A 22696-nucleotide genomic window follows, 5' to 3' on the forward strand; every position below is an offset into this window, starting at 1 on the left:
CAAATATTGTAAATAATTTACAAAGCAATTTTTACAATGAGATCTGTAAATTATTTCACTTAAGTAGTAATGCAGAAAAAGAGTGTTTTCATGTCCTGTTGATTGCAAAGTACAAAGTGATTATATTAAACTAAACACCTATCCTGGTCTGATCTTTTGAATTGCTTTTAATGAATTGTTTACAAGAATGGTTGCCCAGGTTCCACTAAGATTGACTTAAAATATGCTGCTATTTCACTCTCTTCGCCCTGCCACCACAGACAAAGACTGCTTCCAGTATAGACATAATAAGGTTTAAGATGATGAGCTCGACGAGAGTGAGACAAAAACGTGCTTTTTTTCCAAATCTATTTCTAATTAGGTGGAATTGAGGATATAACTAGGGGAATAAACTAGAAAATGTATTGCAAGAGCACTGGAAAATAGATTTCAGTGTTCGGGAGACATTTATTTTGCTTTAAAAGTACAAAGTAAATAATGAGACGTCTTGGATGAATGAAGGAAATTAATAAACAATAAAGGGATAGCAAAAGGGAATCTGAAGAGGTTAGGAAAAACTTTTTAAAAATTTGTAAGGTGAAGACGATTTATAAAATGAAGTTATCAAAATATATAAATAAGAGGGCACTTTATAGACATAAATAACAAGATAGTTACAGAGTTACTAATGGATGTACAAAGTAAACTGAGGTAAAGACCGTGTAATGGCAGCATTACTAACTAGTTAATTTATCTCAGTGTTTACCAAGGATGAAAAGTAGGTGGGCATGATATTGGAAACAGAAATCAAAAAGAATACCAAACATTTAAATAGTGTGATTGTTAATCAATAATACAAACCTAGAGTGAAAAAAATTCTGAATCTGGATGGATTGCATTAATGAATGCTCAAAGAAGATGAAGAAAGATAAAATACATATATAAAAGTAAATTACTGGAAATGCTGCAATCTGGAACCAGAAGAGAAAATGCTGGAAAATCTCAACAGGTTTGGCAGCATCTGTAAGGAGAGAAAAGAGCTGATGTATTGAATCATCTGGATTCAAAATGTCAGCTTTTTTCTCTCCCGCCAGATCTGCTGAGATTTTCTCATGTTTTCTCTTTTGGTTATAAAATACACAGATTTTTATGGGTAGCACAGTGATTAGCACTGGTGCCTCACAGTTCAATTCCTGGCTTAGGTCAGTGTCTGTGTGGAGTCTGCATGTTCTCCCCATATCTGTGTGGGTTTTCTCCAGGTTCTCCGATTTCATCCCACAGTCCAAAAGACGTGCTGGTTCGGTGCATTGGCCATGCTAAATTCTCCCTCAGTGTACCCAGACAGGCACTAGAGTGTGGTGACTAGGGGATTTTCACACGAACTTCATTGCAGTGTTATGTAAGCTTACTTGTAACTAATAAGTAAACTTTAAAATACTGACTATTTGCAGTTCAGTAAGAATATTTGGACTTCCAGGGCAAAAAAGTAGTGCCAAAAGACTGGCAGGGAGATGTATTTAAGAAAGGGATGTGGAATAAATCAATGTAGATTAGTTACGGTAATGATGGTGATGGGGTAAGTATTCTAAAATTCTAAGATATAATGGGAAAAAAATCTCAAAATCAAAAACATGATGGTAGTCAGCACAGATTTCAAAAGGGGAGGTAGGCCTTATTGAATTGTTTCAGCTGTAACAAAGAACAAATAAATATAATTCGATGGATACTACATGGACCCTCAAAAGGTAATCAATAAGGCATTGCAAAGTAGACCCAGGAATAAGGTCAGAGCATGTGAAGTCATGACAAGTAGGGGAAAATGCTATGTTTTAAAACAAACTAGCTACAAAACAGAAAAGAGGACGGAGTTAAGACAGTACACTTGCAATTCCAGATTTTGAATAATAACTATTTCAATTTGCAGACAACTCCAAATTAGGACTGTAAGTAGTACTAAGGAAGACTGCGAAAATATGGAACTTTAAACATGCAGAATAGGCAGCTAACTGGCAACTGCACTTCATTATAAATAAGCGAGAGGTGGTGCATTTTGATAGGAAGAAGGTGATCACCTACTCTTTGGAAAATTAAGACCATAAAAATGCAAGCAAAGCATTGTGATTAGCCTGAGAGCGGGAGTAATATCTGTTCTTGTCAGTTTGGATCTAATACGTCTCTTGTTGGGACCATGAATTGGGTACAACTTGAATTGATTTTTGGAGCAATAAAGAAGATGGATTAGGAGCCTCACCTGTCCACTTTGCACATTGGCTTTGTAATTCAGAGCCACTGTCTTCATTATCAAAAATAAGAAATTGACAGCTATTTTGAAAACCAGTCTAGATAAATGTTAAATGTCTTTATATGCCATTTGGATGATGAGGACTTTATTTATTTGTCTGCAAGCAATTTAAGACTTTTGGGAAGTGACTGCAAAACAGTAGGAGTGTGTTAGAGGTACCATTGATGCAGAACAAATTACAGAATAAAATACAGGGCAAAATAGCATTTGTTGAATAATGCTGTTTTTGAAGGTGATTGTGAAGCTGTTGTTCAATAGAATTTACTTTTGTGAATGATTATGCGTATGCTGTTTATGGTGTTGCTAAGGGAAAGCTGATTGAAACGTTGGGTATGTTCTGTGTTTTTTTTTCCCTCACTCTCATGACTATAGACACCTGATTTATGAAGCCTAATATGAACCAGCACAGGAACTCTGGAGAACTCCAACAAATCAGGCTGCAGCTGCCCAGCAAGAGGGTTGTGGTGTTTTTGTATTCCTGCTTATTCACTTGTCATTTTTTTTGCAGTGACCTCGAACCAGAGTGGCTGGATGAGGTGCAGAGGAATGGTGAGCTATTCTACCTGGAGCTGAGTGAAAGTGAGGAAGATGTGCTGATCCAAGCTAATTCAACTTCAGCATCGCTGATCAATCATGTCAGATTTAGTGAGAACGAAGCAGAGGTTATTACTGACCACAAACCAAAGGACGCTTGCAAACATGAACACAAACTTAAACTTAAAAAGCTTGCTAATGTCTTAAAGAAGAAGAAAGTAAGGTACACACATCCTTGCAGCAAAGGTGTTTCCAGCAAAAACATCGAAAAGAAAAGTAGTCAGCTACCAGGACCTGCTTCAATATTAAAAAATCAGACAAATCCCAAAATTGGTGTTTCACTGCAGTTATCTTATAAGGATGTGTATGTTTATGTTAATCCAAACAAAATAAGTGACAGGTCATTGGACAAAGGGACCAAGCTTTTGGAGGCTCTTGTGGGGATTATTCACCAGCCTTCAAGGAAAAAGCCAGTGGTGGGAAAGCACTTGGACAAATTGACAGACACAAAAATTACAACTGAAGAGCGACTTGTTGTACACTGTTTGGTCCATGGTAGCGCTGCAATGAAATGTGGTCAAATATTAATTGGTAAGTGTGAAAATATTTGTGCAAGTAAGATGTATTTTTTCTGTCCTTATAAAATATATAAAATTAATCACACTTCACAATCAAAACACGAGTACATCTTGTGTATTCAGTAACAATTGACAGCCACTGCTATAATTGTTTCTGTTACTATTACTTTAATGCTGATGATTGCAAAGCTATCATTGTTGTTCATACAGCCAGTAATTGTAGTATTGGAATCGACAATGACCGTGCATATTATCGGCATTGAAGGTATTAAAATGTGCACATAATGGACCGAATCAATGGTGAAATAGCAGCATTTGCCATTCATCACGCTGACCATTACTTATGGACCCTTTGCAGGTTTTTGAGCAGTAATTTGCAGTTCCTCATGATCATTTTGAGCAAACTGGCTTCTTCAAATGATCAGTGGAGGTGTGAACAGAACAAGCATGTCTCCAGTGACTTGGAAACTTTTTTGTTTCCCTAATTCTAATTAAATTCTGAAAGAATATGATTTCTGGCACTGAAAAATAAATTTTGCAAATTAGGTAAGTGTTTTGTAAGTAGTTGTGATAAATAACTTGCACCTGGTGGGCCAACCCTGACTGTTCCTTATGTATTGACTGAGTAACCAGCAGGTAATTAAATTAACTTCACACCTTTGCATAGATTTCAATGCCAAGTACTGTTTTAGTGCAACCTGTGGAGGAGTGGGGTAATTCTGATAATTTATGTTTTTCTGAGCTTAACTTTGCACATGCAGATTGTGGAAGTTGTCCAATTTACTCCAGTAAATCAGTGAGCACTGATAATCACGCCATTATTCTCAACACACAATATAGGCTATGATGAAGAAGCCTCAGCATTGCAACATTACATTGGTGCCTAATGACTAATCTTGTCTGTTCAATAACTTTTTCTCCTCCATATTCATAGTTGGTGTCGTAGTTGTTAGAACAGTCACAGCCCATAAAGATCACTTTTCAGTGATATTTTAAATTCATTTTCCTTATAAAGCATTTACATATATTTAGGCATTCACTTTGTCACAAGATACTTAAAGAGGAATACATTGGGGTACTGGATATGTTATGCGCACATTGGGTCGTAACTTCCAGGCTCCCCAGCATTGAATTTTGGGGTGCCCCAAACTTCCCAGGAATACTCTAAACCTGGAACTTCCCCAGGTAAGCACTTGTATGGCAATTGTCTGATGAGGCTTATTTCCCCTGGGCAGCTGCACTGTGAATAAGCCAAGAAAATGATTTGAATCATGAACTTTGAATGGTTTGGCTTGGGTTATGCTAATAGTTTTTCAGACAAGTTTAGAAGAAATAAGCCCTCGTCCCTATCTCCTGTGTAATTATTTTAAGCATCCAGACCGATCTCTGCAAGGTTCTCACGGCCTTCCAACCCAAAGCCCAATTCCCCCATTCCCCAAATTCTATCTGCTTATCTTTGGCACTTGCCTTTTCCCTGGCCTATCAGTTTCAATTGGATACCGTCAGAGGTGCTGGGCAGAATTTTATGAGAAAAATGCTAAGTGTTCAGCGAAAATGGGAGAGTTTCAGATCAGTTTTTTAGGTGAGTTTTTACTCCTAATATTGTGCACATAGCGCTTGAAAAAATGGGCTAAACTGATTCTAGCTACTAGAGGCAGTGGGGCAAGGCTTAATTTGCCAGACAGCTTGATCAGGCAGTATGGGGAGTTATTCCACATATGCAGATCTCTTGTGGCTGTACACGCGCAGTTCCAACAGCAGATGTATGACATACAGAGAGAGAGAGAGATCTGTCAGGCCTCTGCTATAGTAGGTGGCCTTGACGCAGACTCCACCCCCAACAATTGTGGGGGTCTGTGGCTAATCGCGAGCCCCACACCAATATAGCCCCTGCCGCCCAGACGAATTCCTCCCCCACCCCCCATCGCATGCAGAATGACAGCAGGCCTCTTTCCTTCCCTCAACCAATTGCATACAGAGTGGCAGCAGGCCTCCCTCCCCCTGCCAAAAGCAGCTGCAGAAGGTGCAGAAGCGTCACCCCCCCCCCCCCCCCCCCCCCACTCTGCAGCACTGCCTGGTGGGCATTGCCAAGGTGCCAGGCTGGCAGTGCCTAAGGGCCACACCCACTTGCCCTTGACCTCCCCAGGGGACCTCAATAGCCTCTGGTTCAACTGGTGAGGGCAACATAACTGTTCTGTATTCTTTGGAAGCAGGTGTTTTCCTTGCTGGAGAGAACCTCTCCTGGCATAAAGGCAAGTGAGCCTGAACGATTGAGCATATGCAAAACACTATTGAAATACATTTGCATAATTTATTCTTCTTCTTGCCAGGAAATGGGCCAGAGGGTGACTGTGCTGGAAATCCGGTGCCGTTAAGATTGCGAGAGCCAAGAAATGGAGCTTAATCCTGATTTCTTGGCTCTTGCACAATTTTATCTGCACGCTCCACCCATTGTTGCGAGGGGCAAGCTGGTAAAATCCGTGCCGCTGTTGTTTGGATGACATATTAAACTGAGGCCCCATCTATCCCCTGAGTTCATTGCGAAAGATCCCTTACAGTATTGTGACTACCAATAGAGGAGTTATCTCTGGTGACGTGCCCAATATTCGATCAACTTTATCAAAAAAAAATCTTGATTGTTATTATATGTAGTCTGTGGAATCTTGCTGCGTGTAAATTGACTGCTGTCTTTCCTACATTACAACAGTGACCACAACTTAAGTGGTGGGTAAAGTTGATTGTGAAATGTGCAATTTAAATACAAGTCATTCTTTAGTTTCTTTCTCCAGTCCTGCGCATTAGAAAATTCCCAATGCAAGGTTGATCTTGAAATTGACATGCACTGGACATTGGTAGACCAGCACATCCTAGTACAAAAGCAGATTCTAAAACAACTACCAGCAGAATGTGCAAGGGCTAGTTCAGGATAATAGCCCATAAATTCTTAATTACTATCAAATAACCTCTCTGGTACTGAAAATGAATTTTGAGAAGTGGAGTCTAATTTCTTCAGATTTTAATTACTGTTTAGAATTGATTTTTTTAAACTTTAGTAAGTGCATATTTCTCTCTTAAATGATTTTACATTAAATTAAATATTCAAATTTCCTTCTTTAAATTTTAAGTGCCTTTTTTTCAGTATGTTTGGTTGAAGAAACACGCTGTTGCTTCCAACCCCATAGTCTGTATGTCACACAAGTAATCTTTCTAATACTGCTTTTTCCCATTCAAACTCAGTCCATTTGCTGCTGAAATCCTTATTCATGTTTTTTTACGTTCAGACTTCTATCCTTTCCTGGACTGGCCTTTCATCTTCTACTGTTTATAAATTCAAGATCATACAAAAATTTGGTGTATATATCCTGATCCACACCAAGTCCCACTCATTTATCACTACTATGCTTGCTAACTTACATGAGTTCTCAATGCCTTAGTTTTCAAATTCTATCCTTATTTTCAAATTCCTCGACCCTCTATATGTTTCAACCCTAAAACTCAAGTCTCTTGTATGCCCCCCTTCCTTAACCCACTGTCCAGGTATGAAGATCTGCAATTCCCTCCCTAAATATCTTGTTCTTGTGCCTCCTTTTAAAACTACATTTCAATCTATCTTTTTGTTACCAATCCTGATAACCCCTCTTTTTGATTGTGTCAATATTTGGCTGATTGGTTATTTTAAAGTCCATTAGGATGTTACTATATTGCAGATGCTATATAAATGCAAGGTGGCTTATGAATAGAACAACCAAAACAGACCTGAGAAATCAAATGACTTATTTCTGTGCTGTGATCTCCTATGGTTCCATGATTCCTCAGTATCTGGAAGGGCTTGATTTATGTTGGCCTAGATTTTGCAGGCAGCAGTGATGTAATGGCACTTACTACTGCAGTTTCCGAGGTGAGGATTTCATGAAGTGATCCTACGATGTGATTTTGAAAAGGTGGGGACCAGTGTCCTGGTCAAATTTATCGCTCAATCAGCATCACAAAATCAGGTTCGCTGTTTGTTGTTTTTACTTATTTTTGTTTTTATTTATTAGTGTCACAAGTAGGCTTACACTGCAATTAAGTTGTTGTGAAAATCACCTGGTTGCCACAGTTTGGCACCTGTTCAGGTACACTAAGGAAGAATTTAGCATGGCTAATCCACCTAACCAGCAAGTCTTTCGGATATGTGGGAGGGAACCCACACAGACGTGGGGGGAACGTGCAGACTCCGCACAGTGGCCCAAGCTGGGAACTGAACCCGGGTCCCTGGCGCTGAGAGGCAACAGTGCTAACCACTGTGCCACCCCCATTATCACAGTTTGTGGAAGATTTCTGTGTGCAAATTGGCTACTCTGTTTCCTGTGCAAACTACAGCTTCAAAAAGCATTCATTGGCTGGTATGTGCTTTGTGATGTCATGTAAACATATGCACTTTATATAAAAGCAAGACCTTTTCACTCTCTACTGCAGCACAGTAGAATTTGTGTACTGAAGTACTGTCCAAAATAATCTTTAGTAACAGTCACGTTTATAGCAAATGCAACAGACCCCTCAACATCACTATTAATTTAAATTAAATTTGAAATGTAACCCAAACATTCATATAATACTGAACTTCCTATATTTACCCACCATTTCAGTAATATAAAACTCCTAATTATTGCTTGGCAAATCAGGTTAACTGGCCATAGTGTATTAGTTACTTCAATTTTTAACTGTGGGTTTAAAGTTCAAATATCCTTTGAAATGAAAGTGGAGGCTTTTCAAGTAGAGAAAGGTTGAATTAAAGGTTAATAGGTTGGCAAGCCAATGCTGCAGGCCTTCAATATCATGGTTACCAAGTAGCAGGAGATTTTCTTTTGAATTCCAATTGACTTCTCAAGAATCATGTGGCTTTGAAAAAATTTGGAAGGTTTTCTAATTAAGCAGTGATTTTAAACAAGTTGTTAATGTTAGAAGTAGATTAGAAGTGGAAAGAACTGCTATGCAATCTGGTGTGCAACGTTTTTAGGCTCTCATGGGATAGAAGTCTTCTGAAACTGATAATCTATGTTTTGCAATGTAGAAGTAATTTGAGTAATGACCTTAGAAAAATTAACAGGATCTTAAAAACTCAGTAGGATCTAAATGCGAATGGTGCAAGTGTGTCTGTATGTTTTACCCCATGTGGAGGAGTTCTTGCTGGCTATTATTGGGCTGATTATTATTACAGCTAGGGAGAGCTGAAACCACCAAAGAAGATTTCCTTCTCATACCTTATCCTCCTCTTCTCTTCCGTCAAACTCTGCTAATTTACAAACGGCAGATGATATAAGCATGCATGTCTTACCTCAGCACCTCCCCGCACCACAATCTTACCCTTGTGCCTTTCTGCTTTCAAATAAGCAAGTGCAACCTGGCTAGACAGTGGAGAAACACCAAGAAGATCTTTGGGTGGCTGATGCTTATGCTGCATTGACAGCTGCAACATCAGCTGGTGCGCCATTTGAGTTCACAACTGGAAAATGGGGCTGGCAACCACTTGCATGCTGAAAAAAGATGGACTCTGAGCTCTGTGTAGTCATTAGATTTTATAATTGCACTCATCAACTGAGGTGCTGGTATAGCCTAATTTGAAACATGGTGTAAAAGGAGGGTCTGGAGATGGTGCGATACTGGACAAATGTAGCCTCCAACTTGGATAGGGAGAAGGATATTCCAGGTGCCAATTCATCAGCCTTGAGGGTGAAGTTTCACATGAATTCAGCTGCAGAGGACTGGAATAGTATTTAAGTTGGCAACCTTCAGAAGACATTGCTGGAGATGGACAACAAAATGCTTGTGAATTAGGTAGCCTGCAAGACAACCTGCAATCAATACTGACCAGCATAGAGGGATCCAGTAAGTACCACCTTGCAATACAGAATGAAGGTATCACGACTGTATGATTCAGTGCCTGTGATCACATAATAACTGGAAGCTGATATATTGCAATTACAACTAGTAGAATAGGGATTGGAATCCTTTTCTGTTCTGTATAGGGCGGTGTTGACGTGTAGAGTCCACAAAGTGATGCATTTATCCCATAGTCCCTCAGCTGTTTTACCTATTCAGTTTCTTTCTTTCGAAGATATAGTTGATGTTTGTTTTGCTACCAGTGTACTTCACCTCACGTTCATTTATTTTGATGTTGATTTTCCACTTATCTACCCAATCTGCAAGCTTCCTAATGTTCCGTGGGCAAACCTTGGCTAACAAATTACAGATAGCATTAGATCCAAGGAAGAAGCATACAAATTAGCCAGAAAAACAGCCCTGAGGATTGGGAGCAGTTTAGAATTCAGCGAAGGAGGACCAAGGGATTGATTAAGAACGGGTAGATAGAATGAGAGTAAATTTACAGGAAATATAAAAATTGACTAGAAAAGTTTCTCTAGACATAAGAACATAAGAAATAGGAGCAGGAGTAGACCATCTGGCCCTTCGAGCCTGCCCCGCCATTCAATAAGGTCATGGCTGATCTGTCGTGGCTCAGTTCCACATTCCCGCCCTCTCCCCATAACCCTTAATCCCCTCTCTTATCAAAAGCCCATCAACCCGCTTCTTAAAAATATTTAGCGAGGTAGCCTCCACCACTTCAACGGGCAGAGAATTCCAGAGATTCACCACCCTTTGAGTGAAGAAGTTCTTCCTCAACTCCGTTCTAAACCGCCCCCCTTTATCTTGAGGCTGTGCCCCCTAGTCCTACTGTCCTTTCTGAGTGGGAAGAGTCTCTCCACCTCTATCCTATCCATCCCATTCATCATCTTATACGTCTCAATGAGATCTCCCCTCATTCTTCTAAAGTCTAACGAGTACAAGCCTAGTTTATTCAGCCTCTCCTCATAGCTCAACCCCCTCAACTCCGGCATCAGCCTAGTAAACCTCCTCTGCACTCCCTCCAAGGCCAAAATATCCTTGCGTAAGTACGGCGCCCAAAACTGCACACAGTACTCCAGCTGCGGCCTCACCAATGCCCTATACAGCTGCAGCAAGACCTCCCTACTTTTATATTCAATCCCCCTCGCTATGAAGGCCAGCATCCCATTCGCCTTCCTGACCACCTGCTGCACCAGCAAGCTGGGTTTTTGCGACTCATGCACAAGGACCCCTAGGTATGGGAAGAGAAAAAGATTGGTGAAGACAATTGTAGTTCCCCTACAGTCAGAAATGGGAATTTATAATGGGGAATAAGGAAATGGTTGACATGGTGGCACAGTGGTTAGCACTGCTGCCTCTCAGCGCCAGGGACCCAGGTTCAATTCCAGTCTTGGGTCACTGCCTATGCGGAGTTTGCACATTCTCCCTTTGTCTGTGTGGGTTTCCTCCGGGTGCTTTGCTTTCCTCCCACAATCCAAAGATGTATGGGTTAGATTCATTGGCCATGCAAAATTGCCCTATAGTGTCGGGGGATTAGCAGGGTAAATACGTGAGGTTATGGGGATAGGGCTCGGATGGGATTGTTGTCAGTGCAGGCTCGATGGGCTGAATGGCCTCTTTCAGTGCTGTATGGATTCTATGATTCTAACTAAATACATACTTTGGTTCTGTCTTCACAAAAGAGGACGCAAATGACATAGAAATGTTGGGGAACAAAGGTTTAGAGAGAAGGAGAAACTCTATTGGTAGAGAAATGGTGTTGAGGAAATTGATGGGATTGAAGGTTGATAAACCCCTCGAGCTTGATAATCTACATTCCAGAGTACTTAAAGAAGTGATCCTAGAAATAGTGGATGCATTAGTGGTCATCCACCAAAATTCTGTAGACTCGGGAATCGTTTCTAGAGATATGGAAGGTAGCTAATGTAACTCACTATTTAAAAAGGGTGATAGAAAACTGAATTGTAGACCAGTCAGCCTGAGTCCATTAATTCTAGAGTCCATTATCAAGGATTTTATAGCAGAGACAGAATCAGCATGGATTAATGAAAGGGAAGTTATGCTTATAAATTTACTGGAATTCTTCAAGGATGTAACACGTAGAGTTACTTTTGGAAAGTAATTGAAGATTAAGATGGTATTTGCTTGTTTGTTCCTAAATTTCTGAAATAGTAAGTACTTATGTTGAACTTCTGCCCATTAGGTGATGTACTAATTGCTGTGAATGATGTGGAAGTAACTACTGAGAACATTGAGCGGGTTTTATCATGTATTCCGTGTCCAATGCAGGTATGTTTATGCTCCTTATTAGTGATGTTGAAACAATACTGTTTATCATGGAAACTATTTTGCTTTGTTCCCTTTGGTTTTAACAAAACACATTGTTGGATACCTGTTAAAGTGGATTACTCATTATAGGACCTGTCTGTTTTCAATTCCATTCAACTGATTAGAATTAAAATTAGGCAGATAATCTATTCAGCCAGATTCCTGTGCTGAAAATTGACAAATGTTTGTGTATTTCCTTCACCAACCTGATTTAAGGACCGACAGTGAAAAATGTGTAAATTAGTGAATTAAACGACAAATCGGTTTCAGAGAAAGAAATAGGAAAAGAAATGTTTGTTAGTGAGAAAGAAATGAAGAGCAGAAAATAAATGCTTGAATTGGATATTTTTAATAACTCCAGCAGCAATTAAATCTAATTAATTGAGGCTCCCTCACACCTGGCTAATTTTCAACCTCTTCAAAGTGGTTGATGGCTATCATGTTGTTAAAATATATTGGTGCTAGCAGTGACAATATTTACCTTTTTGAAGTGTTTAGTTCATGTCTATCGCAGATACAGCAAGTTCACACCATTCAATGTATTTTAGTATAGAGCCAGACAATGAAACTCTGTTTTGTGAAGCTAATGGCAGAATAGTCCACCTCAGCTAATAACTTATTAGGTATTTTGCTTTAATTTTGCACCTGCTGGGCTTTCTGTATAATTTGTGCTTAAATAATACAACTACCATTAACTTCCCTGTTATTTTGACAGCAAAATCTGGGCCAATATTTTCGAAGCTTAAAAAGTTCAGTAAGGCAACATTTGTGTCGACATTTTCTACTGTGTGACCTCAACCATAATTGTAGTTTGAGGCCTATTAAGGGTAATATAAACTGAAGTAATTTGATGATTAAATATTATCAAAATACCATGTTGAGCCCCTAAAAATGTTTTGATAAAGAAAGAGAAGCTCCACCTTTTCACTAATATTGTTTTTGATGAGTGGAATATTTTAACATTTTATGCACCCAGTGTTTCTGTCAAATATTCTCTTCTTGGCTACGACGTAGGCAGATGGTAAGTAAAGCTGTTTCTGCTTTTCTCTTGAAGAGGCATCTTAATTTCAGAAGTACAAATGAGCTTGAACATTTCCAGTTCCTAGACCGGCTTCATTTTGAGTGTTATATATTTAAAAATGTTGCATGATTGCTTTAGGAGCTGATCACATGATTTGATGATGATGTCATTGGAATGTTTCACAGGTGCTGCTTTTAGTTGCAGTTTGTACTCTGTGAAGAGAACATTTCTTTCAATAAATCTGTTGTTTTTAGATTGAACGTGTGTGTGTGTGCAAACCGCATCTTTTCATTTTGTTAAAACATTCAACCCCAAACGTAGTTAGAACATTACAAAAAGAAAATTGGTGGCAAGTTGGGGTTTGTTTCATCGAGAACACGGAGAAATGATCCTAAGTAGAAGAAACATTGTGGATCCTCACACTTCGAATGTTACAAAGATGAGGGGAAGCAGCACCAAGATTAAAGATTGAACTGCTGATGCCAGAAAGACTAAGTAAGAAAAAGCTCTCCATCGTCTTAAGAGGGCTACTTTGCAGTACGGTTGGGGTAGTTTGAAAAAAATGGAATACATTTGGGCCTCCAGGGTAAAAAGGGGAACACTGGGAAGAGAGAAAATAAAATATATACTGAACAACCTCGGGCCGCTAGTGTCTGCAAGAGAAATGGTGGGTCAATTAGAGCCCATGGGTCATTTCAGTGAAGCAAGTGAATCAAAAAGTTCTTAGACTTAGTGGTTTTAGTACTTAATACAAGCAAGTAAGATTGCAAATAAGTTGCTTGTGTCAGTTTTTCTCAGATCAATAGGAACTAAAACCTTCAATTTGCTCTGGTGCTTTGGTTCATCCAGCAAAGCCAAGAACAAAAACTTATAATGGATTGGTAAAGATCCTTGAAGGGCATTACTCGACCATTTAACCATTCAGGTTCCACCAAAGGAATCAAGGGAAAGGCAAAAGCATTGCTCAGTTTGGCACATGTCTGGCACAACATTTTGAGTTTGATGAGTTATTAGAAGATATTCTTCGAGACCGTCTAGTTTGTGGTCTCCAAAATTAGGCTATGCAAAGGGGTTGCTTACTGAACATATTTTTAATTTAAAAACAGCAGTAGAGTTGATGGAATTGACTGCTAAAGAGGCTTGACAATTTGATGCAGGAATGAAGATCCACAAGTTGGGAACTACCCATAAGAAGGCAAAACAGCAACAAGCATGTCACAAATGTGCTAAAATGGACCATTCAATGAATGCCGGAGCAAAGATAGCCAATGCAAGAATTGTGGCAAAATGGGTCACATTGCAAAAGATTGTTAACTAGATCAGCTTGCCCTGAGAAGAATATTCTGAAGAAGAATCTGGGTACCTCTAAGAAAAACAAGTTGTGTTTCACAAAAATAATTCACAACATGAAAGAAAATAACTATGACTGTGAAGAAGAGAATGTCCAGAAATATGATGAAAACTTGCATCTTACTGCTATTATTATTCATTGTGATCATGGAGCAATGCTTCATGCCATCCCAGGTTGACTATTTATTTTGATAAATCAGCAGGACACACTTGGAGAACTCACAGGGCAATTCCCTCTTCACTATATGCCCTTGTGCCACCACCACCTCTGATTGTTTGGTCTTGGCATTGGGACATGGTAGTGTCTGGGACATTTTGCTTAAGATCTGATTCATGAGTATGACTGTACCAGATTGTTGCTTGATTAGCCTACGGGACATCTTTCCCAATTTTGGCACAAGCCCCCAGATGTTGGTAAGGAGGTCTTTGCAAGGTTGATAGGGCAGAGTTTGCTGTTATCATTTGTAGTGTCTAGGTTGATACTGGGTAATCTGTCCAGTTTCAATTCCTTGATACAACTTGGCTTGTTAAACCCTTTCAGAGGGCATTTAGAGTCTGCCACATTGCTGTTTGGCTAGAGTCATTAACATGTTGCCCAGACCAGGTAAGGAAGGCAGATTTCCTTACTTAAAGGGGCATTGTGACCCAATGCTGACTTTACCAAGACTTGATCATCTTTTAATTCCATATTTGTTAGCTGAATTTAAATTCCACCAGATGCCATGGTGGGATTCGAAACCCATGTCATTAGAGCATTAATCTGGGCCTCTGGATTTCTAATCTGGTAACATTATTGCCTCCCCATTTGATCTGAGGGTGTTTGGAACAGGTTCACTGTATTTGGCGCACCAGTTTTGTTATCTCCTTTCAAATTCCCAGGGTCAAGAGAATAAGCTTGATGTGGTCTTCAAGATTGCGGATGTTTTTTGAGGTACATAAATGCCCATTTTCAAAATAAAAACATTTGCAACTAATGATAACCAATGCCTGTTGTTTGTGTTCATTACTTAGGATTCACTGTAAGAAGTTTTATTTACCATTACTTTAGTGTAGTACTTAGCATGAACTGTGAGGCTAATTTAAATCAGCTGCAAGATTGTAAGGATAGTTCATCTCTATTATGTATGCAGTGAGTATATTTGTCCTATCCTACTGCGATGACAGTGCCAGCCATACATAATGGCATAGTTATAAAAGCAAAATATTGTGGATGGGTGAAATCTGAAATAAAAACAGTGCTAAAAAACTCAGCCAGCCTTGCAGCATCTGTAGAGAGAAACGGAATCTGACTCTTCTTTGGAATCAAGAAACATTAACTCTGTTTCCCTCTCCACAAATCTCCTGAATTTACCCAGCACTTACTGCTTTTGTTACTAGTGGCATAGTTTCTGTCCACTGATCATGCATAAAATCAGTTTCTTTTAGCTACATCATTTTTTAGTATTGTGACACAATTGCAATAAATTTGTAGAGGGGAAAACTGAAATTAAAATGCTTTCAATTCTGAAATTAAATTGCTTTCAGTTCTTTTGCTGTGCATAATTTAAACTATTAAAAAGTGCTAGCAGAGACAGTCTGACAACAGATATCTGCATAGTTAAAATTGAAGTGGAACTTTGACATAATAACATTTAATCATTCATAGAACTTTCTCCTGGTTTAGATGAGCTTATCTAGAGTTACCAGTAAAACATTAGAAGTAGATGACAATTAAAATGGATATAATTTCCCTTTAAGTTAAAACATATTTGCCTAACACTCTGCTTAATCACAAAATAGCATTTAAGTATGTAATTTCATAGACCCATAAATGACTTAATTTCACATAGTGGTACCTTTTAATTAATCTGATCCATGTTGCAGGACATCCACTACTCATACTCATTGTATAATCTTCATGTTTTGTATCAATTCTATTTATTTTCTTCAATCCTCTTTTTCTTTAAAATTCAGTATGGTTAGCTTACTGTAATGATGTGGAGATGCTAGCGTTGAACTTAGGTAAACACTGTAAGAAGTCTCACAACACCAGTTTAAAACCCAACAAGTTTATTTGGTAGCAAAAGTTGCTGTACACTTTCTTTTTGTACACTTTGTACTTTGTTTACTATGCACAGCCTTCCATTGTGTTTCAAATTTTAATTTAAAACCACAGTAAACTTCTGATATATTCCATTAATACATTTTAACATGTTTTCTAGCCCTTTTTTTGCATTTCTTGAACAATATAAATTTGACCATAGTATTAGATTTAAGGAAATGGGAATAAACTGAATGTTTCACATTAATCAAATATAAATCTGTTCAAGCTAAAAAAATTCTATATAATTCTTAGATCAGTTTTTCAACATTTATATAACTGAATTACTGCAGATATCGTTTTCTAATTTGAGTTTAACTGTTAAGACTGAATTTAGAAGTTCTAGCTGAATACGAACAGCTGTCATGAATTGTACAGTTCAGTTAATAAGACCGAATTCCAGATGTTCACAATGGGATGTGAAATGTGATTTATAATTTTATCAGCGGGAAGTGGATGTCTGTTGACTGCCAACATTCATTGTAAATTGGAACAAACTCTACGTTGTCAGCTTTGCATTCTGCTGGCTATGTTTTTCTTTTAAACCGTCTCAGCCATATGGCCATGCAATAGTTTCCTCCTGCGCTCTCTAATGCATAATATACCAAACTGACTGTTCACAACTGAGCATTTCCATTTATTTTGCAGACAGTGTTTGTTCAAGAGCAGTGTTGGTGCAAATCTTTGGCCAGGATTCACACACAACTGTGACCTCCCAAGAACTTTGGGGAACCCCAAATAATATCATAATGTCGATACCCCTTTGTTTGCCTGAAAGAGATGCAAACACAAATCAAGTGTAAACAAATATTTTCTACCTATATCAAGGCACATATTAGAAATTAGGACGAAACACACAGTCACAAGTATATTTGCCTGTTACATGGCACCCTGGCATTAATCCTTGGCCAAGACAGCTTCCTATGACCCTTAGCAATAACTGCTGGAAGTAGTATCCACTTCAGAAGTGGCTAACCTGATAATTAAAAAGTTCTCTTGTAAAAAACATACTTGTAAGTCTTACCTTTTGTCATTTTCAATGGGAGAATTGATGCTGAAAACTTGATTCTCGCATCTCTCTCCTTCACACACACTTATCCCTCTCTCTTTTCACTCACATTCACCCCCCAACTCACCCCCTCTCTCTCTATCTATCCATCTCCCGCTCTCATACACTCACCTTTCAAACACTCGGTCCAAGGTCGGACCACCCACCTGCTGTCTCCAAGCACTGCCTACTTGCTATGACACCCCATTACGCCACCTCTCTATCATGTCATCTTGCTCAGAAGAAATCAAGCAGACCAATTAGAGCAAGGCCTCTTGGAGTATTGCGAATCGGTCAGCCTACCTGATTATTTTTAAACTTTACTCATTCAAATAGTCGTTTGTCAGTCACTGACAGTCGCCAGTTTCATGGATCCCTGGAAACCCTTTGCGGACCCCAGTTTAGGAACCTCTGCCTTAATTTATTGTTTGATATCTGTCTGCCACCTCTTGTTTCAGAAGAGAGTTCCATTAAAAATTATTTAGCTGAGCTTCCTGATCTCTAAAGGATGGTATCACTTTACGTCATGGAATTTATAAGTCAGGAGCCATTCAACTAATCATGACAATGTCATCTTTCTCTTAATGCAATCAAAATTAATCCCACTGACCCTTTATTGTCTCTGTATCTTCTGCTTAAATATATAGTACAATTTCTCTTTAAAAGGTGCAATATTGTTGCCTCTTTTCCAGCAGTCCTCTGTGTAAAAACATTTCTCCCAACTTGTCTGCTTGCTCTCCTATGAAGCATAGTCATTTGAAAACTACCAGCATCTGACTCCCCAACTAGAAGAAATAGTCTTTCCTTTTTCACTTTAACCTGTTCATAATTATTTTTAAAAAGCTGACAAAACCTTTGATCTGATTGTTTCACTGGAACTAATCCTGTTAACTCTTACAGAAGCAGGGATAGATTTATGACACAGAGAGTCATTTGCCTGATCTCTCGTAATTGTATTTTCCCATCGTGGTATTATCCTATTGTATCTACATTGAATGCTTAAGTTAGGTAGTGGTGCAGGCCTGGTTCATGTTCAAGAAGATGTGACTGAGTAAGGGAGATAAAAGAGAGCCCAGATCTAGTGCTGGAGGAGCCTTGGTCTTTGTCCTTATCAAAAGTTTTGTGTCATATGGCACAATGATACTGGAGATGTTATGTCAACCAGACCACTTCAGAGAATGGCTAACACTATTGAATCAGGGTATACATCAGCAGCAGACCCACATTTGTGATGCAATATAAAGTTACAAACATGAAGAATTTTTAAAAATTAAATATTTTGATTCCAAACTTTGTCAAATAGGAGGCAGAGAGTGGGGGTCAATGGGTGCTATTCGGATTGGCGGATGGTGACTAGTGGAGTGCCTCAGGGGTCAGTGCTGGGGCCTCAGCTATTTACCATTTATATAGATGATCTGGAGGAGGGAACCGAGTGTAGGGTGTCGAAATTTGCTGATGACACCAAGATTGGTGGAAAGGCAAATTGTGCGGAGGGTATGGGGGAGAGTCTACAGAAGGGTCTAGATAGGCTGGGCGAATGGGCCAGGAAATGGCAAATGGAATTTAATGTTGGCAAGTGCGAGGTGGTCCACTTTGGTAGGAATAATGGTAGGAAGGATTATTACTTATGTGGCAAAAAACTGCAGCAGGCGACGGTGCAGAGGGACCTTGGGGTCCTTGTGCATGAGTCGCAAAAACCCAGCTTGCAGGTGCAGCAGGTGGTCAGGAAGGCGAATGGGATGCTGGCCTTCATAGCGAGGGGGATTGAATATAAAAGTAGGGAGGTCTTGCTGCGGCTGTATAGGGCATTGGTGAGGCCGCAGCTGGAGTACTGTGTGCAGTTTTGGGCGCCGTGCTTACGCAAGGATATTTTGGCCTTGGAGGGAGTGCAGAGGAGGTTTACTAGGCTGATGCTGGAGTTGAGGGGGTTGAGCTATGAGGAGAGGCTGAATAAACTAGGCTTGTACTCGTTAGAGTTTAGAAGAATGAGGGGAGATCTCATTGAGACGTATAAGATGATGAATGGGATGGATAGGATAGAGGTGGAGAGACTCTTCCCGCTCAGAAAGGATAGTAGGACTAGGGGGCACAGTCTCAAGATAAAGGGGGGGCGGTTTAGAACGGAGTTGAGGAGGAACTTCTTCACTCAAAGGGTGGTGAATCCCTGGAATTCTCTGCCCGTTGAAGTGGTGGAGGCTACCTCGCTAAATATTTTTAAGACGCGGGTTGATGGGTTTTTGATAAGAGAGGGGATTAAGGGTTATGGGGAGAGGGCGGGAATGTGGAACTGAGCCACGACAGATCAGCCATGATCTTATTGAATGGCGGGGCAGGCTCGAAAGGCTAGATGGCCTACTCCTGCTCCTATTTCTTATGTTGTCCCAGAATTTTGTCATTACTTGTATACATTTTCTATTTTTGCTGTTTTGAGTTCTAAGATTAACATTAAATGAAGAAGTGCAGTTAAAATAAATATTTTGATTACAGAATGTAAAATCCCACAAAGACCATTCTAACTTGCAGAGTTGCTTAGTTGTCACACAAAACAGTACTTCATGGCTGGGAAGTAGATAATTTAATACATTTGAGTCCAGTATGATCGGCCTCTCTCTCTCTCTCTCTCTCTCTCTCTTATTTTCCCTTGCCCACTCTCTCATTCCCTCTTTTTCTTTCTCTCTCTTGTTCCCTTTACCCTTCTTTCCCTGGCCCCTTCTTCCCCTCGACTCCCCCCTTTTCCCTTGACTCCCCCCCTTTTCCCTCGACTCCCCCCTTTTCCCTCGACTCCCCCCTTTTCCCTCGACTCCCCCCTTTTCCCTCGACTCCCCCCTTTTCCCTCGACTCCCCCCTTTTCCCTCGACTCCCCCCTTTTCCCTCGACTCCCCCCTTTTCCCTCGACTCCCCCCTTTTCCCTCGACTCCCCCCTTTTCCCTCGACTCCCCCCTTTTCCCTCGACTCCCCCCTTTTCCCTCGACTCCCCCCTTTTCCCTCGACTCCCCCCTTTTCCCTCGACTCCCCCCTTTTCCCTCGACTCCCCCCTTTTCCCTCGACTCCCCCCTTTTCCCTCGACTCCCCCCCTTCCCTCGACTCCCCCTTTTCCCTCGACTCCCCCCTTTTCCCTCGACTCCCCCCTTTTCCCTCGACTCCCCCCTTTTCCCTCGACTCCCCCCTTTTCCCTCGACTCCCCCCTTTTCCCTCGACTCCCCCCTTTTCCCTCGACTCCCCCCTTTTCCCTCGACTCCCCCCTTTTCCCTCGACTCCCCCCTTTTCCCTCGACTCCCCCCTTTTCCCTCGACTCCCCCCTTTTCCCTCGACTCCCCCCTTTTCCCTCGACTCCCCCCTTTTCCCTCGACTCCCCCCTTTTCCCTCGACTCCCCCCTTTTCCCTCGACTCCCCCTTTTCCCTCGACTCCCCCCTTTTCCCTCGACTCCCCCCTTTTCCCTCGACTCCCCCCTTTTCCCTCGACTCCCCCCTTTTCCCTCGACTCCCCCCTTTTCCCTCGACTCCCCCCTTTTCCCTCGACTCCCCCCTTTTCCCTCGACTCCCCCCTTTTCCCTCGACTCCCCCCTTTTCCCTCGACTCCCCCCTTTTCCCTCGAGCAACAATATAATTAAAGATTTAATGTTGTAAGCGATATTCGTGTAAGATATTCTGTTAAATTTTGTATTTTGCTTTGCTTGTTACAGGAGTGTAGCACATATGGTGCCTTATGTTGGCCTTTGCAAGTGATGTAAAATGAAAGCAACTTTGCTTTCCGTTGATCCTTTTTCATTGGCCACTTAACACTCACATCATCTCTTCCATTGACCTTTAAACGCCATTAATTATACTGATTGTTAAACACACAAGTTGTTTTTCCTCTCTATAATCTGCCAAGTTTCAAAAATTGCCCTTCCAGCGTTTTGACATATGTCATTTTGTTTCAGCTGTTATTATTTATTTTTTCTGAAGCTCTTTGTCAATGAATTGCTAATGAATCTCACTTTCACATGAACTGTGAAATAATGAGTAGGTTTTGGATTCAATTTATGGTGCTGTCCGTGTTTAGTGTTGTTTGAATATAGTTCTAAATTAGTGGTAATATACTATATGTTAAAAAGGGTTGCATGATTGATTTAAAAACCAGTCACATGATTTGTCATTAGGGTGTTTTAGAGGCTGCTATTCTACTTGCAGTTTGCACTCTGTACACTCATTGCCTCCTAGAGTAAATCTGTTGTTGGTTGAATCTACGTTTGCCAACTACATAGCTTTATGTTAAAACCCACAATCCCTCATGTAGTTAGAACAAAGAAAAGTGGCGACAAGTTAGAATTTTGTTTCATTGAGAATATTGAGAAAAAAATCTGAGTTGAGGGAAAAGATTTGTGGGTTCTCACACTTCAAATATTAGAAGGCTGGGGTAAAGCAACAACAAGATTAAAAATTGAACTGCCAGTGCCAGGAAGACCAAATAAGAAAAGCTTACTATATGGTTTTAAATAGTGAGGGTTTTTCTGATCAGAGAGGGGTGAAATTCTAGGCAGTATCCAGCGTATTTGAAAAGAAAAATTTGAAGAAAAATCATCACGTGAACTGTCTCCAGGGTAAAAGGGAGATTACTGGGAAGGTAGTCAAATAAAGTAAAATACTGGGCAGTCTCGAACTGCTAGTGCCTGGAAGAGAAATGGCAAGTCAATTAGAATCCATGGGGTCTTTCAATAAAGAAACTGAGTCATGAAGTTCCTTTGCAGTGCATGCATTTTCGTTATATTTTACAAACAAATAAAATTGCAAATGAGTTGCTCATAACCAGCTTTTCTCAGTACAGTAGGAAGTAAAACTGACCATTTGCTCTGAAGCTTAGTTCATTTAGCAAACACAGGATCCAAAACTTTCAGTGACTTGATATAGATCTTCGAAGGGCTTTATGCTCCAAAGCCACTAATCATCGCGGAATGCTCTGGTTCCACCGAAGGAATCAAATGGAAGGCGAAAGTATTGCTCTATTAGTGTCAAACTTATTAAGGCTGGCACAACGTTGAGTTTGGTGAGTCGTTAGAGGATTCTCTTCAAGATTGCCCAGTTTGTGGTCTCCAAAATGAGGCTATCCAAGGAAAATTGCCCAGAAATATGATGAAGACCACCATCTGAGCACATTATCAATACAGGGTCAATCCCATAGATTCTGGGTGATTCTGAAGTTAAGTGGACAACTAATTTCATGACAGATATGATGGGGGTAACCCATCGCTTATTGTAACCGTCTCCAGTACACCAGTGTTAACGAGTCATTCCCATTCTTCTTTGACCTTGGATGAATTGCATATGACAGCACTTTGGTGTTGCTGCATTTTTAATTCCTAAGTCTATATAGCAAGAGAAGTTGAGAGATTCCTTTAAAACCAATAGATGTGCTTTTTATGACATACAAGGAAGAAATTGTGCCATTAGAAGGTTACATCATGGTCATCATAGAGTTGAGTGAACCACTAGCAGAATTGCCTATCCATAAGACCCATGGTAATTTTCCAGTTATATTTGGGAGATCATGGTTGGAGAAGGTAAAGCTCAACTGGAATACTGTCAACAGACTGATCAAAACAGCACCTTC

At 40.1% G+C, this 22696-nt stretch overlaps 1 protein-coding gene across 2 annotated transcripts in view; it reads left to right on the forward strand.

The window, feature by feature from the left end:
- intu (inturned planar cell polarity protein) overlaps positions 1–22696 on the forward strand; it is a 97800-nt gene that overhangs the window by 16210 nt on the left and 58894 nt on the right. For both annotated transcript variants that reach the window (XM_080193748.1, XM_080193759.1), the window contains 2 exons: positions 2790–3406; positions 11483–11568. In XM_080193748.1, the coding sequence (XP_080049874.1) occupies positions 2790–3406; positions 11483–11568 (703 nt within the window). The remainder of the gene's footprint in view (positions 1–2789; positions 3407–11482; positions 11569–22696) is intronic.

Source organism: Carcharhinus amblyrhynchos, chromosome 1, assembly GCF_965287045.1.
Source record: "Carcharhinus amblyrhynchos chromosome 1, sCarAmb.v2.hapA, whole genome shotgun sequence".
Classification (NCBI taxonomy): Eukaryota; Metazoa; Chordata; class Chondrichthyes; order Carcharhiniformes; family Carcharhinidae; genus Carcharhinus; species Carcharhinus amblyrhynchos.